We start from the raw sequence: 15,226 nt of genomic DNA, 5'->3' as shown, positions 1-15,226 counted from the left end.
CCAAGAAGCCTCAATTTTCAGTTTTCTTACCTTTTTCTTATTGTTTAGTGAAAGGAATGATGCCTCCTAAGTTCTTTACAAGTTAGAGGTGAAGTAACTGAATTTCAAATGTCATCGAGCTGGTGAATTACATTTAAATACCCACCATATTGGACAACACTTCTGTCTTTACCCTGATCTGTAATGTTTTCAGGACACATGGCTCTGCTCATACCTCTTTTCTCCCATGTAATTGATATTATTTCAGTCACCATCTCATCCCCCTACCCCACACGTAGATTAATCATTGTCATCACTACTTTGCACAGTCAGTGTATTTACTAGTTTCTAGCATCCCCAAGTACTTCCTTCTGGGTTTAATTTCTTCAAGGGTATCTATTAATAGTCCTTTCAGTGAGATCTGTGAAAGAAAGTTCAGATTTTGTTTAAATATTTGTCTGTTTTATCCTTACACAAGAATTTATTTTAACTGGCTTGTCAATCAGGCTGTGCCAAACCACCCTAAAACTGGCTGGCTTAACTCAGCAATCTTATTTTAACTATGTTTTCTTGTTTCCTTTCTGGCATCCAGATATTTGTTTTTCTTTGAATTTGATCTCTACTTTTAAAATCTTCCATTCACTTGATGTTTTTATTCAGGGACTAAACATATTAGCATAGCCCAACATTTGGTAGAAAGCTTGCTATTGTCTTTTATAATTACATTTGCACTATTTTGACTGAAATGTTAAAAGGTAATTGGTTCAACATTTTCTTCAGCTTTTTAAATTTTGACATGAGTATCCCTGGAGTGGGTTTGGAAGAATAATCATTGTATATTGTAAACAATACTTTTACATGATGGAATACATAGTTTTTGTTTTTGTTCAGTAAGTTACAAAAGATAGATTGAGCGTTAGAACTTCATAAATATAAATCTCAAAAAAATGATTTCTCGGAAAGAAAAAAATGCATGCAAAATTTAGCATATAAGAATATAAGCTAGGCAAACATCTAAAAAACAAATACAGAAAAGGTTAGAAACCTGAAAGGTGAAATGATGCAGGGCCCGAATTTCCTAGTCTGTAATAGAGAAGGGGCTGAGATTGCAGCATTTCCATTCAGTCATTCTGTATGGAGATTGGCACCTACCTTAAAGATCAACTCACTTCTTGCCCCCTGCCCTGTGATATTCCACTGGCAGTACTGCTTGCTGCCTTCAAATACAGTGAGCCAGGAACAGCTTCTATAAATCTACCTAGCACTTGGAATGATGTAAATAAAATTGACGAGGATATTTAAGAAGCCCCGCACTTAATAGTAATGCGTACATAAAGTAAGGGGGGGGAAAGAGAAACCTGTGTTGACCCGATGATATTCCTTTGTAAATTCAAAATTGGTGGATATAGAAAAAATATGAAATCATATTTAAACATGCATTAGGCAAATGGCCTTTCATTAAAGGAATAAAAGAGCAAAAATACCGTACAGTGTGACAATACGTATGTCAATTCATGACCTTGGCATTGCCTTTTTCACCTTTTGCTGATGTTTGAGTCAGTTGTTCCACAATACTGGTTTTTCTTTCTTGCTCATTTAAGCATTTTTCTTGTCTTGTTTTTAAGTAAACTGTTATTTGTTATTTCAGTAGCCACTGATGCCTTTATTGATCCACCAGTGATCAACTTCTCAGACTATGTTATTTGGAGCTGTCAGTTAAAGGCAAAGTAGACACATCTTCCTTTTGTTTTAAGGAGCACTACCCACCTTAGGGGGTTTTGGGATGACTCACGTCCCTAACAGGAAATTTCCTGCATTCTCATGAGAACTATCTGGAGACTCCCAACAATACCATCAGTTGCCGAGCACATCTGTTGGTCTATTCTTAGAACTTTCTCCACACTTCACGGAAAAAGATCTTTATTCTCAGGGGCGAAAACCTGATTTTATGTTGAATATTTAAAATTTCTCTTAGCTCTCACTTCCACCTCTTTTTTGTCTCATTATCCAGAAATGCTCCCTTCTTTTCAAAGCTGTTCTTTCAATTTGGTTCTGATTTAATCCTTTCTTATTCCCACCGGTTCCTCCACCCCCCTCAAAAAAAAAAAAAAAAAAAAGCCATGCTCCATCTGATATTCAATTTGTTCTGTATTTTCAGCATTTACTTTTTTTTATTTCTTTCTAAATACCATTTTTAATAAAACCTACCCTTGCCCAAAACAACTTATTTTGGCTACCACCCTACCCCACCAGTGACCTTTATTTTTTTATCACCAGACTTCTGGAAAGAATAAATGATATTGTAATCTGTTTCCTCCCCTCTTATTCAACATTATACATTAAAAACTCAAGAGTTGTATTGCATCTTTCATCCCAAACTGGGATGTGTACAGTGGTGAAGTTTCTGTGTTTGCCTTCAGAAGTTTACAATCTATGGTGAAAGAGAAATGATGCAATTGGATTGAAACTGGTACATATAGAAAAGCAGTAACCTAGGTGTGCTGTGGAGCACCTGAAAGAGCATCCATCCCATGAGGGAAAGGGTGAGGGAAGCTCCTAGTAGTAAGACCCGGGACCTGCACGACCAAAAGAAATCAGACAGTCATCGTGGAGAAGCAGGCTGAGGGGGAGGTTCATTACCAAATGTAGTTCATGAGAACAGGTGCAGTCATTAAAAAAAAAAAAAGATCATGTTTCAGTATGACCGGAGTAAGAAGCAAGGGAAAGCTGGTGAGAGAAGAAGGATCAGATGACAAATACCTAGTGTGGTTTTGCAAAGAAACCAGGACACTGAAGTCAGCAGTGGGAGTGACATAAAAATTGTGTTGGAAAGGTGACTTACCACCTGAGAATGGATTGCTTTCTGGTTTCAGGATGATCGACAGGCAAAAGGAAAAACAAGGACAATAGGTGTCAAATATCTAAGAAACTTCTGGGAATAAAAGAATGAAGCAGCTAGAAGGGAGGTGATATTTGGCAAATGTATTAGCTGAAAATCTCCCAGAACTTAAAAAATGGCACAAGTTCTATCAGCGTCACATAAGACAAAAGAAAACAAACACAAGACCCTCACCCAGGCCCGTTGTCATGGAATTTCATGAGTTGTGGTTAAAGAGAAAATCCTAAAACATCCTTGAGAGGAAAAGAAAACAACTCAAATACTATGAAATAGTGATGTTGCTTTTGGATTCTTCATTCATTGGGAAGCAGAATTTACCACTAAAGGGAATGTGAACGGGGATTAGACCATTGAGAGACTCACTTGCTGATGAGAATGAAGGTTCTGGAAGCATTCTTATCTGTAAAACTTGATATAAGAAAGCAGTAACATTTGTTTTTAAGTAGATGATTTAAGCCATTTTCAGTCAAGGTCAAAACCAAAAATCAGAAACCAAAATCTAGAAATACAGGGTGGGGAAAATGCACAAGGTATTAGTTGAAACATGTACAAATGACCAAAAATTACGTTAAGGTATGCTTGACATTGCAAGTAACCTAAGAAATATATTACAATTAATCAATACATTAGGATTTTTTTTAATCAATCAGATTTGTAATTTAAAAAAAAAAATATTGACCATTTCCAGTTTGAAGGAGGCAATGGAGAATTTAAGTACTGGCATTTATTGATAACCCACTCAACTCTGAGTACCCTGCTAAGTACTGACACTTCACAAAGCCATTTCCCTTCATCCCTGTCCTACCCCCCTGTCCAATCTCAAAATTTAAAATTCCAAACAACCCCTATGGGATACTATTGTTATCTGTAGCTTACAGGTGAGGAAACAGGCAGGGACTGCCAAGGTAAGTCCCTTGCCCAGCATTGCAGTTAGGAGCTTCAAGGTAAAAATGTAGAAAGACTTTTCCTAAGGGATGGGGGTACCTAGGGCAGGTTACAAAGGGAACACAGGCAGAGATACTGGCTGAGTTTTTGCATTTCCATACTAATGCAGATTCAAATATGTTTGTCAACATTTAAGAGTAATCACTGGTAGAATGAAATACCAGCAAGTTCTCACCCAGAACTTCCCAGATGAGAGTAGGAGAAAAAGACAAGGGTAATGTGAAAAAAAAGGCACAGAGAAAAATAACACCACCGGAGGAGTGATGGAGCAGTGGAGATGGCAGGAAATGTTAATTTGGAGACTACCACCAAGTCAGACGACTGGACACAATGGATTGGTTATCCTAGGACCTTAGGTTCCCTTGTGGAAAGTCAAAGATTTGCTGTTAGGTGAAAAGAAAAATAAAATCATACTGTTTCAAGTGACCACGTGGCAGATAACAGAGATAGATCGAAATATACCTGAAAAATACAAATGCAAATATGGAACAGATCCTACAGAGGATGTTTCAAGGCAAAAACCAAAACTGGAAATGTGTTTCTTATATTTTTAAGAAACAGAGGCATTTTGGGAGGCAAAACCCCAAAGCAGGCCTGTGCTGGATCTGAGAAAGGGTGAAAAATGAGAACAGAAAATCCCTGGGAAATGTGCAGACATGTCCAGTCTCTTCGTCAGGCTGCTGGGCTGCTTTCTGCTTCTCTCCTGCAAACCGGGTTTTTCTGCCTTTGCATGCAGAGTTGAACGTTGCACACAGACCCCATGGGGACAAGAACACTGTACAAGCAGCTGGGAAGGAGTCCAGGTGGGGTGTTTCAGCCCAAACAGATACATCACATGAACTCTGTAAGGCTTCTGGTGCTGGAAAATATATGGAGCAAAGGCAAGGAGAAATGTAAAGTGTGTGCATGTCCAGTGAGACTAACTGAATGACATACAGAAGGGACACACAGCATCTGTCATTTCTGTTCACAGGCGGTGATGGTCTGGGTTTTAAACCAGGCTTTGCTGCTCACTCACTGTGTAAATTGGGAAAGTTATTTAAATTCTCTGGACCTCACTATTGGCATCTGTAAAATAGGGGTGATTATAATAATGCCTACCTCATGAGATTATTCTGTGGCTGAGGACTTGCACACAGTAACTGCCACAGGCAATTGCTAGGTTAGTACACTATTCAATCAAACCAGTGCCATTTCGTTTTTGAAATCATGATCAAATAATGTCACTTTTTTCATTGAAAATCTTGATTACATTTTTTTTTACATTTTTTTTAAATCAGTAAACTGACTCTAAAGCTTATTTAGAAGAGTGAAGAAGATATATGACTTAATCAAGAAAATGTTGAAAAGCAAGATTAATGTGGATGGTGCTAGAGAGACCGTAATGTGGTGCTCGTGAAAGCAGAGGCCAATGAACCAAAAAAGAATAGAACCTGGAACCAAGCAAGGCCAGGACGCATGTGGACTATCCTAGGTACAAAATCCTTCTGGGAAATAATTCCCTGAAAACGATATCCTAATATTTTCCCCGTGTACAAAATGCTGGCGATTTGATTGAATGTGATCATTTTGTCTCTTTCAGGGAAGACAGCAGACGTACGGAAACAATCAGAAGTCTTGTTTGTTTGACAGTCTCATGCATTAATAAGTTCAGTCTGTTTGTACTTTGCTTGCTGTGCAATTTCTGGTCTCATATACATGCAATTAGCAGAAGAGTAAACATGCTGGAATAAATATTGAGGGGATGGGAACTAGGTAAGGAAGTTTTCGTGCAATGGGCACGGACAATGGGACACAGATGAGCCTTTGATGTACGAAGTGCACTCACAGCTCGTGGATTTCTGTTCAGTTATGAGGTCAGGAAACAATTACGGTGCAGGAGAACTTGAACTGGCCGCAAGTGCAAAGGCAGGGACTCTCTGCTTCTTTGCTTCTGTAGCCAAAGACAAACTCCATGCATTACAGGAAATTTTGGAATTCCCTTGTCTTCCTCTTATATTAATGGTTAAAAAAGTTAGAAAGGTCATTATTACCCATGAAAAATATTTCTTGAGCAAGATGAAAAACATCATGTTTTAAAAGCCAGGGGCGGCTTACAGAGAAAGTAATTTGTTTTCTGGGTCTTGTTGCAGAAATAACAAGTCTGTGGGTCTTGGGAATGCAAGTATTTTTATAGGACATTGCTCTAAGGATTCTTTCATTTTTCCACTTCAAGAAAGATGCTGCCCTTTGCATACATGCAAGACAACTGAGATGCAGATGAACATTCAGAGTTCATTTTACTACCCTAAAAAAAAAAAAAAACCACATTGCTTCATTGCTACATTTCTAGATCCAGGTTTTAGAACTGAATTGCAGTGGAAGATCTTGAGTTCCTTTTTGACTTTATTTGAATACTTTTAGGGATAATTTAAAAAAAAATCTTTTCTCCCACTTCTGTCTGCTCTTTTCTGATCTGTCTACTTACCTTTCTTAAAAAGATTGTGTTGGGGATCAACTCTCCCATTAGGGTTTTAGAGGAAAAAACTAATTGAGAAAGACTGGATTCACTTTGGTTTGATCGTTCCTAATGTTTTGATATGTCCAGCCAGCCATCTGCAACTGCAAACTCCCTGCTGAGGCACTGGCGGGGAGACAAAGAAATGGAAAACTGTAAAGAAGTCTCCATGTGATGGAAGCACAGAGCTTTGGGCAGCCTGACTGAATTAAGACCACAGTCCTTTTCGGAAATCAATCTAAAACGGAGCTATTCACAATCAACCTGAAATTCAAAGCATCACATAGGAGTGACCCAAAAGGAATGTGAATTCATCTCCAGGACATGCGGAAGCCCGTGGAGGAGCTGTTTCTATTTTCGTTCCAGCTTTCCTGAGAGTAAGTTAACCTCTAAAATTATGCTTGTTTTGCCTGTGAAAATATAACATACGACTTCAGATAGGGGATGCCAAACTATTTGGATGGAAACAGTAACTATTGTTATTAGAGAACCTGATTTTTCAAGCTCTCTGAGTATTTTATATTGTGTGGCTAAATAGCCGTTTGGAGAACTAAGTTTTTTTTTTTTCCAGCTTTACCCCATTATCAAAGCATGTTTAAACAAATAATATTATATTGTCTAGTAGGCTATGGATAAGTTGAAAAGAACTTTATGTTGCTTGGTAGCAGGAATGAGAGATTCTCCAAATTATTTGAATTATTTATTTTTTGAAATTACTTTCAATTTTATTGCCAGAGGAATTGTAATCATTGGAGGATACAAGACTTTCTGAGTTTTGAATTGTTTGAACTGGTTTGAGAATGTCTTCATGAAGAAAACTTAAAGCAATCTTTTGGTTGATCTTATTTATCACATGAAATATACAAGAAATCTGATCTAACTGGTTGTGCAATGTATTTATTATCTGCACACTAGGAATCTGACTGCAAAATTACTGGCTCTTTATGGCCAAATTATTATTTATAGATCACAGGATTTGTCAGAGTGATTTAAGGGAGTGAGATGTTCTGTGCTATGGCGAGTAGTTATTTTACACGAAGGGTGACATTTACATGACATTTACATGAAGGGTGTTCAGTGGGGGAAAAAAATCCATCAGAAACAAAGAACCACAATCAGGACAATTAGATCACATTGATTATTTTTTATTCATAAAAATTTTTTGCACATGCATCCACCTGTGGAAAGAAAGAAGACTGGGCACTTGGGAGATAGACTCGGTGGTTTACCAGGCTTACCAGGTTTACCACATTCCCTACTTGGAGATGGTGCATTTGGGCTTTCGCTGGGGTGTCCAGGCTCACAGAGCCTGCGCAGATGGCTTCATCTCGAGGTCATCCACATCTCTTCTGCATTCCTCTGCTCATTCCTGGACACTGTTTGAACTTAAACCCATTCCTGCCTTTGTCCATGTGTGCACATACCATCAAAGGAGCCTCCAGCACCTATTTTGCCTTATAATGGCCTGGGGCTAGACTGACTTTAAATTTCTTCTTTTCTTTTCTTCTCTAACTCACTCTTCTTATTCGTTTTCTTTTGCTGATGTAACAGATCTCCTCAGGCTTAACGACTGAAACGCATTTACATTCTACAGTCTGGGAGGTAAGAAGTGTGATGTGAGTCTCACTGGACTAAAATCCAGGTGTTGGCAGGATGGTGTTCCTTTCTTGAGGATGTAGGGGAGAATTCTGCCTTTTCCAGTTTCTGGAGGCTTCCCACATTCCCTTGCTCCTGGTCTTTCTTCCTCCATCTTCAAAGCTGGCTGACTCCTTTTCACATCTGTTACTCTGAGCTCCTTTTCCTGCCTCCCTTTTCATTTTTAAGGACCAATGTGATTATACTGGGTTTGCCCAGATCACCCCAGATTACCTCCCTGTTTAGCAACCTTAACTCATCTGCTAACATCATTCCCCCTTGTCATGTAATGCAATGTAATAAAATGTATTCACATATTCTGAGATTAGAAGAACATGATTCTGCCTATCACATTCGTTTTCAATTAATCCCAGACTTTCAGACTTAACTGGCAACAGCATATCCCTGCAGTACACCATGGGGAGTGCCTTGGAGGCTGCCTGGAGTCAGTCTTCCCATGTGAATTACTTCCTGAACACCTGCAGAGGGCAGTATATTCATGGTTTTGCTCCTGCCTCATGGAAAAGATTGGGATGTTTAGGTCCTGCAGCTAGTAACCAGATGATCACTGTTAAAATGATAAGAGGCAATAGCAACCTCTTGATTTCCTTGCCCTCTCAGTATATACCACCAAGGGAGGAGACCATCACGCTAAAAACCCAGGTCTCAATAGCCAATCAACCTTGCCCTCCAAGCACCGTACAAAGCTCAAACCACAGTCCTTGGAACATTTCATCCACTGATTCTCTCTCCAAGTCTTGTCTGTTTGACAGTCATGCTAGAATGACACTCTGCTAGAATGATGGATCCTATTAACTACTATTTTATCAGTTAAGATGCTTCATGGGGTTTCACCCCTGTTTTGCTAAATGAAAGTGACCCACTGAGGATTTTGTCTTTAATGGCAAAAGATGGAAAGCAAGAAAGTGTTGAGTGTTGGTTTTATAGCAGCTGCTCTAGAGGTGGTATGATTCCCAGCGGCAAGAGTGGCCCCGCCAAGCTCCTGTCCTAGGGACTACATGTTTGTTAAGTTATGTGTTTATTATCACACTCCTGCTTTCGCTATATGTTAGTATTATTTTAGCTTTTATGAGTTATTTGGTATGATTTGGTTGGCAATTTTAGGGATCTGGGAATGCTCAAAAGTTTTCTGAATAAATTAATGGTAATTGCGTACTTGATTTATACCACTTCCTCTTATGTAAGGTTTCGTTGGAATGCTCTACTTTTGGATAGTGGGGAAAACCTATACTAGTAATTCTTGGGCCACACTAAAATTATCATTTAAATAATTTCATTGCATCACCACTACCAGATCGATTGTCATACCTGGAGTCTGCTGCCTTTATCAGGTTTGAAGCACCTCCATTAATGTCTGTTAGACAGATGTGTCCTGAAGTCTTGCTGGGTAGTTTCTAGACTAGAATTAGAATGCTGGCTGCAAGCAATTCAAACCACAAGTTGGTGATGTTAGAATCCAATTGTCTGACTGACTGGATAAGCTGTGTTAACATAAAGGTTTTTCTCCCTGCAAGGCTAAGTCCTTAGGTGGGTTACCCCAAGGCCCAGGCTGAACCCATAAAAGGAGGGAATAGATCATTATATCCCTTTGACAACAGCAGAGCAACTTGGGTGCCTGCAAATAATGATGTCTATGGTGACTCCAATAATAGCCTATTTAACTGAGAATGAGGTTCCAGCTCAGGACTTGCAAGTACAAATTTATCTGATTTGTATATCTGTTGTCAGCTTACCCCCACCACTACTACCACCTCCCACCTAAGCAAATATGCAAGGGGGAATGACAGATATCATGGGTCTGAGATTTATTCTATTGGCAATAAAACTGGGTCCTCTAGGTATTTGATTTCGATATATAGGGCTGATTTTTACACCATTATAAACTGTTGACCCCCTTCCAGTCAACTAGATTCTTATTGACTTTTCCCTTTACTTCTTAATTTCAAAGGTATTATTTTTGTCATATTTGGTACTTGGAAAGCTTTTTGGGAAATATATGCATTTTTACACATTTCACAACATTGAAATATTAATTTCCATCACACATATTACAATTAATTTTCCCTAATGCATTTTTCTTGCAGCTGAATTTTCTTCTTTTTGGATATCTCTTTACCAAATACTTTATTTTTGATCATTTCTTTCTCTTTATTCCATGTATTTCTCTCTCTCACATTTTCAAATGTTTAATTTCCTTTGAACATTTGGGAGGCTGATGAAACTTTTCTCTGTGTCATGGAAGATTTTGCATTCTTTCCTGACTTCAGTGGGAATTTGAAGTATGTTATTTATTTTTTGCTTCTTTTTCTCTTCCTTTGTGAATTTTATTATGGTCACTCAATGGAAGATTTTAAAACTTTTCTTGTTTACTGTAATAAAATTTTCTGTTCCAAAAATTATGTATTTTCTGTACCTCTAAAGAGAGAGTTATCTTGTTCTCCTAGTGCTCCAGCATCTGGAAGTGCCTGGCAGTGACAGTGCAAACCAAAGCCTGTGGATAACTAAGTGGCTGAGTGGGCCCCTCCTGATGCCCCTCACTGCTCGTACATGGATGCTAGAGACTCTCTGCTCTTGCACAGAGGGGACGACTGGTCCACAATTTCCCTAGACAAATTTCTACAGCTCACTGATTAGGAGTGAGTGCTCCAGAACTGGACCATCTGGGTTAAAGTCCTGACTCTACCACAAGTAGTGGTGTTTGGCCAGTCAATGCCAATCTGTGCTTCATTTTCGTCATCTGTAAAATGGGGAGAATAATCAAATATCTCCTGAAGGCTTATTGTGAGAATTAAACTAGTTAATTCTTACAAAACACTTAAAACTACCTGGAACATGGGAAGCCACCATTAAATGTTAGTTAACATTCAAACTCTCTCCACTCACCATTTGGTCCAGTCATCATGAACCATACAGAAGCCTCTGAACTTACATGAGATTTCTTTATCTACTTGCCTGTGAGTTTTGTTCCTGGTGGGGTTATTGTTTGTTTTGATGGCTTTCTTGGTCCTATTTTGATATTCACTCATAAAAGGCTAATCCTATTTTTGAGCTCAAGGCACACAAAATGATTGGTTCATGCGAAACTCCTACCTTGTTTTGGTTATTTATTTCTTTTAATTTACTACTCCCAGTTTATACTCAACTTTAGTCCCCATTTTCCACTGCCGCAGGTCATCTTTTCATTGTATTTGATGGTGATTCTGTGCCTCCTGGATGTTCTTGAAAAAGGTGTGCTGCACATTAATAGAAATGGCATGGTGATGTAGCTTCCTGGTCTTCTTTCATGTTTTTAAATCAGCACTATTGTTTTCAGATTTTTGCTTATTGCTGTGTGGATGCAAATCTATTGCTCTGAGTCTCTTGAAGTCCATTGAAACTTGCTTTATAACACTGTGCTACACTGCTCTATGTCATGAGCATCTTCATGCAGTGCCCTCATGGACCCCTGAAGAATTTTCTTGGCATATATACCCAGAAGCAGATCTGATTGATGGCAGAATATTGCTAAGTAGTAATGAGTTGGTAATAAATCACCAAATGTCTGTGTAAGTAGAAAATTGAGCAAAGTTAATTTGTAGTGATGATGCTACCTAACACTAATTTTTACCAGGGAAATGAAGATAAATGTACATGACATCTCATAATTGTTTTAATTTTTGTTTCTCTCAGTACTTAACTTGAACATCCTTTGTTTTTAACCTTTGGCTCCCTCCTCTATGCATGCAATTGGAAACAGCTGTTAGGAGGTTTCTTTTTGGTTTGATTGCACAATGTTTTCTATTTCAGACCTTCACATTTACTTCCTTTCCTTCCTTGTTTTAAAGTAAACAGGTCAGAATGAGCAAAAGGCACATCAGTGTGGGTCAGCAAACATGGGCCCTCCTCTGCAAGAACTTACTGAAAAAATGGAGGATGAGAAGAGAGACCTTGTTGGTATGGTCAGAGTTTTTGTCTCCTTAAACTTAGAAGAAAAGAAAAAGAAAAGACTTTTTCCTCATTATTTAATGTTTAACATCTATTCCATTTCTAACTAGCAGGATGGATTTTTTTCAAATTCTGCACTTGGCTTTTGTTTCAAATATTACCTCTTTAAAATATATTCTTATATGTCCTACCGTGGCATTTTTAAAAAGAACTCATATTCAAAAACTCCCAGGAAAATAAGGCCACATCTGATACTGCAAAGATAGAAATTATTAATATTTGAATTCATCTGAGTCTCATGAAGGAATAAGAACAAACGTTCAGGGCCAAAACCAAAGAGGCAAAATGTAGCCTAGAATTAATTCAAAAAGTAATCTGAAGTTTTAAAAGCACTCAAAAGTCAAATTCTAACACTTCTAATCAATAGTACTAGGGATAGAGACAATATCAATTAGAAGGGAATAATGGGTGCATAAACAGGAATAGAAAATGGCATTTTCACTTTTGATTCCATTTAGATCGTGCTTATTTTTGTGAAGAAAATTCAGTAAATTTGAAAAAAAAATCACAAATAAGGTAAAATCCCTCATAAACTGTATTTCAAAAATGTTCCGATTGGCAATGATCGAAGTGTACAAAACCCCCTGCATGGAGCACGGATTATGTAAATATAAATATGAAAGTTGTCTTCTACCTCTATGTTGTTGCTTTACTTCCAGGTTTAAACTTTTTCTATAAGCATTGTATCTGTCGATTTCCTGTCTAGATACTAGTAGATATATTGTCCAACAAATAGCTAAAATAGGATCATAAGGTAAATATGATCTTTTTCATGTGCTTTTTCTGAAAAGGCTATTTGTTTAGAATTATATCATCATCATAATCTTCATCATCCTGTTCTTATAGTTGGACTTCAAATGCATCTTGTTGCATTTCCAATTCTAGAATGTTGTCAAGTGACGAAGACTTTCAGAATTCTTTTGATGTGCTATATAGTTGGAGACTATCTTTTTCTACATGCAGGCAGATGAGGGTAATAACACCTTGCTTCTGTTGATGGAAACTGGTTATCTACCCCAAACCAGCTAACACTCACTTCTTTATCACTGCCACTCAGGTTTCAAATGACTATTAACCATTGGGCCATTTGCATTAAAGTATGACCAACTTAGATTCTCAATTCGGAATTCACTCTACAACTCTGTCTTGATGGGTAATGTGCATATTGCATATTTAAAGGACAAAGGGAAGATGAAACAATTGAAAACTGGGACAGAAAAGATGGAATCCAAACTGCATGACATAATTGTTTTCAGTTGTCTGTGAATGTTTAATCTGTGGTTGAATGGAGATTGATTTGCTTCACTTTTTTTCTTGTTGCTGTGTAGGAGTGGTTTTTCTCATTTCTTCTAATACTGTTTGCATACCTATTTGCCTCTGATTTACATCAAGTTAATGACTTTCCTCACTTGCCTGCAATGGATCTGGGACGTGTAGATAATTTTAATGATTCTAATTATGTTATTGCATTTGCACCCGAGTCCACAATGACCCAGGAAATAATGAATAAAGTGGCTTCAGCCCCATTCCTGAAAGGTATGTGTGGGTAATTCATAGTAATTTCCACATTTGCAAAACACAAAAAATCATTTTGGGATTTTCTTGATAGACTGTTAAGTGTTCAAGTTCTAGATTTAATTTATAACACTGATGCACATTCCTTTCTAATATCAGAGAGATTTCCTTATCCTATTTTCTAGTCTCCTATTTAGGAAATCTTATATAAAAAGAATTTATCCTCATTATAGGATAAAAGTGATATAGTCCAGGGTTTTTCATTTTGTGAGAAGTTTCAGGAAAGTTTGAGCAGCATTTACAGCATGTATTTTGTTCTCTTCAAATACATAAGAATTGAGAATAAAATTAGATAGCAAAACCAAGAAATCAGGGACAATGTTTACAAGATTGGATGACAGTATTTTACTGAATACCAAAATATAAGTGAATGAGGAAGAAGCACTTAGCAGCTACAAGCCTGTATTCTCTTTTCTCTCTGGAGGTGGTGAGAGAGCAAAGGGATGCAGTAGGATATCTGATGGGCTTAAGAAGGGGAGAAAAACACTATATGAGGAAGCCAGTACTAATTTGTAAAGAACAATTGAAACCATTTTCAGTAATTGTGTTGGTAGTGCTGTGTTAGAACATTATTACAAGGCTGTTAATGGTTAAAGTGGGACAGGCCAAATAAGTAATTATGAAATAGTCTAGTTCTGTCAGCCATACCTTTGAAACACCAGTGTCTCAGTACAGAAGAAAGGAGAGGCTGAGGTCTAGGGCAGAAATTTACAGGGTGAGGAATGTTACCGTTCCAGATAGCTAGAAAGCCATTGGGAACAAATGGGTTACTTCAGCCTGAAGAGACTCTCACTGGCCAAAGTTGGCTTAAGTTGATCTTCAACAAAAACAAGTGTAATGATTTGAAACTTACTCAACATATACCTAAATCTGTGCTTTCATAATGACGTTAAAGGAAAAATATTATTTGTCCTTGGAGGATCAGTCCTTAGTTTGAAAATGGGACAACAGACTGGACTGTTGATAACCAAAAAGATGATGGAAAGTACTGCTTCATGTCTTCTACTCATAAAAGAAAAAGAAATGATAGAGCATTGCCATTTTGAAACCCCCATTGAGTTAGTGGATCTGGATACGGAAGGTCGAAGTTGCTAATATCTCAAAAGGAGAGAGAATCAGAAATGATGACACTCTGATGGAAGAACACAAAGGGATTAGACCTGAGTGTGCTTAAGCCTATGGGTCCAGTTACCAGATTGCAAAAAATACAAAGAACAAAGGAACATGTTCAAATGCACCAGGAACATGTATGCAACAGCATCCCATCTGTGAGGAAGCACATGGGTTACACGGTCTGGGTTTGGTTAGTAACAGTCATTCACTTACACTACATATTCTAGAATAAACAAAGTCTCTTGAAAAAACACTTCAAATTTAACAATTTTATGCTGTCTTTGGAAGTTTGACCACATTGACAACATTGTCAAATGGAAATATATACTATAATTACAGCATCTGCCTATCATTATAGTATATATTTCAGCTTTAGATAGATCTATGTGTTCATGAGTTTTAATATATGCATCGGTATTGCTATTATTCCAAATTCATTGTGCTCTAACTTATTGGCTAAGTAGTGTATTTGCACAGGCAGAATCTATTAGTGATAAAATGTAATTACCACTTAACTCTTCTGGTTTTATTTAGAATGTTTGAACTCCCCCACCACAGTCATCCTTCTAACGCTGAGT

General features: G+C 37.7%; 1 protein-coding gene across 1 annotated transcript in view; it reads left to right on the top strand.

Annotated features, from left to right (window-relative positions):
* LOC311173963 (ATP-binding cassette sub-family A member 9-like) overlaps nt 1-15,226 on the top strand; it is a gene marked incomplete at both ends in the record, with an annotated part of 103,778 nt that overhangs the window by 48,098 nt on the left and 40,454 nt on the right. Inside the window, 2 exons of the mRNA XM_084238047.1 lie at nt 11,801-11,909; nt 13,289-13,496. Coding sequence (XP_084094173.1) covers nt 11,801-11,909; nt 13,289-13,496 — 317 coding nt within the window. The remainder of the gene's footprint in view (nt 1-11,800; nt 11,910-13,288; nt 13,497-15,226) is intronic.

Source organism: Talpa europaea (assembly GCF_964194135.1).
Source record: "Talpa europaea genome assembly, chromosome: 7".
NCBI lineage: Eukaryota > Metazoa > Chordata > Mammalia > Eulipotyphla > Talpidae > Talpa > Talpa europaea.
The sequence above is the reverse complement of the archived record's forward strand: the minus strand, read 5'-3'. Positions and strand labels throughout refer to the sequence as shown.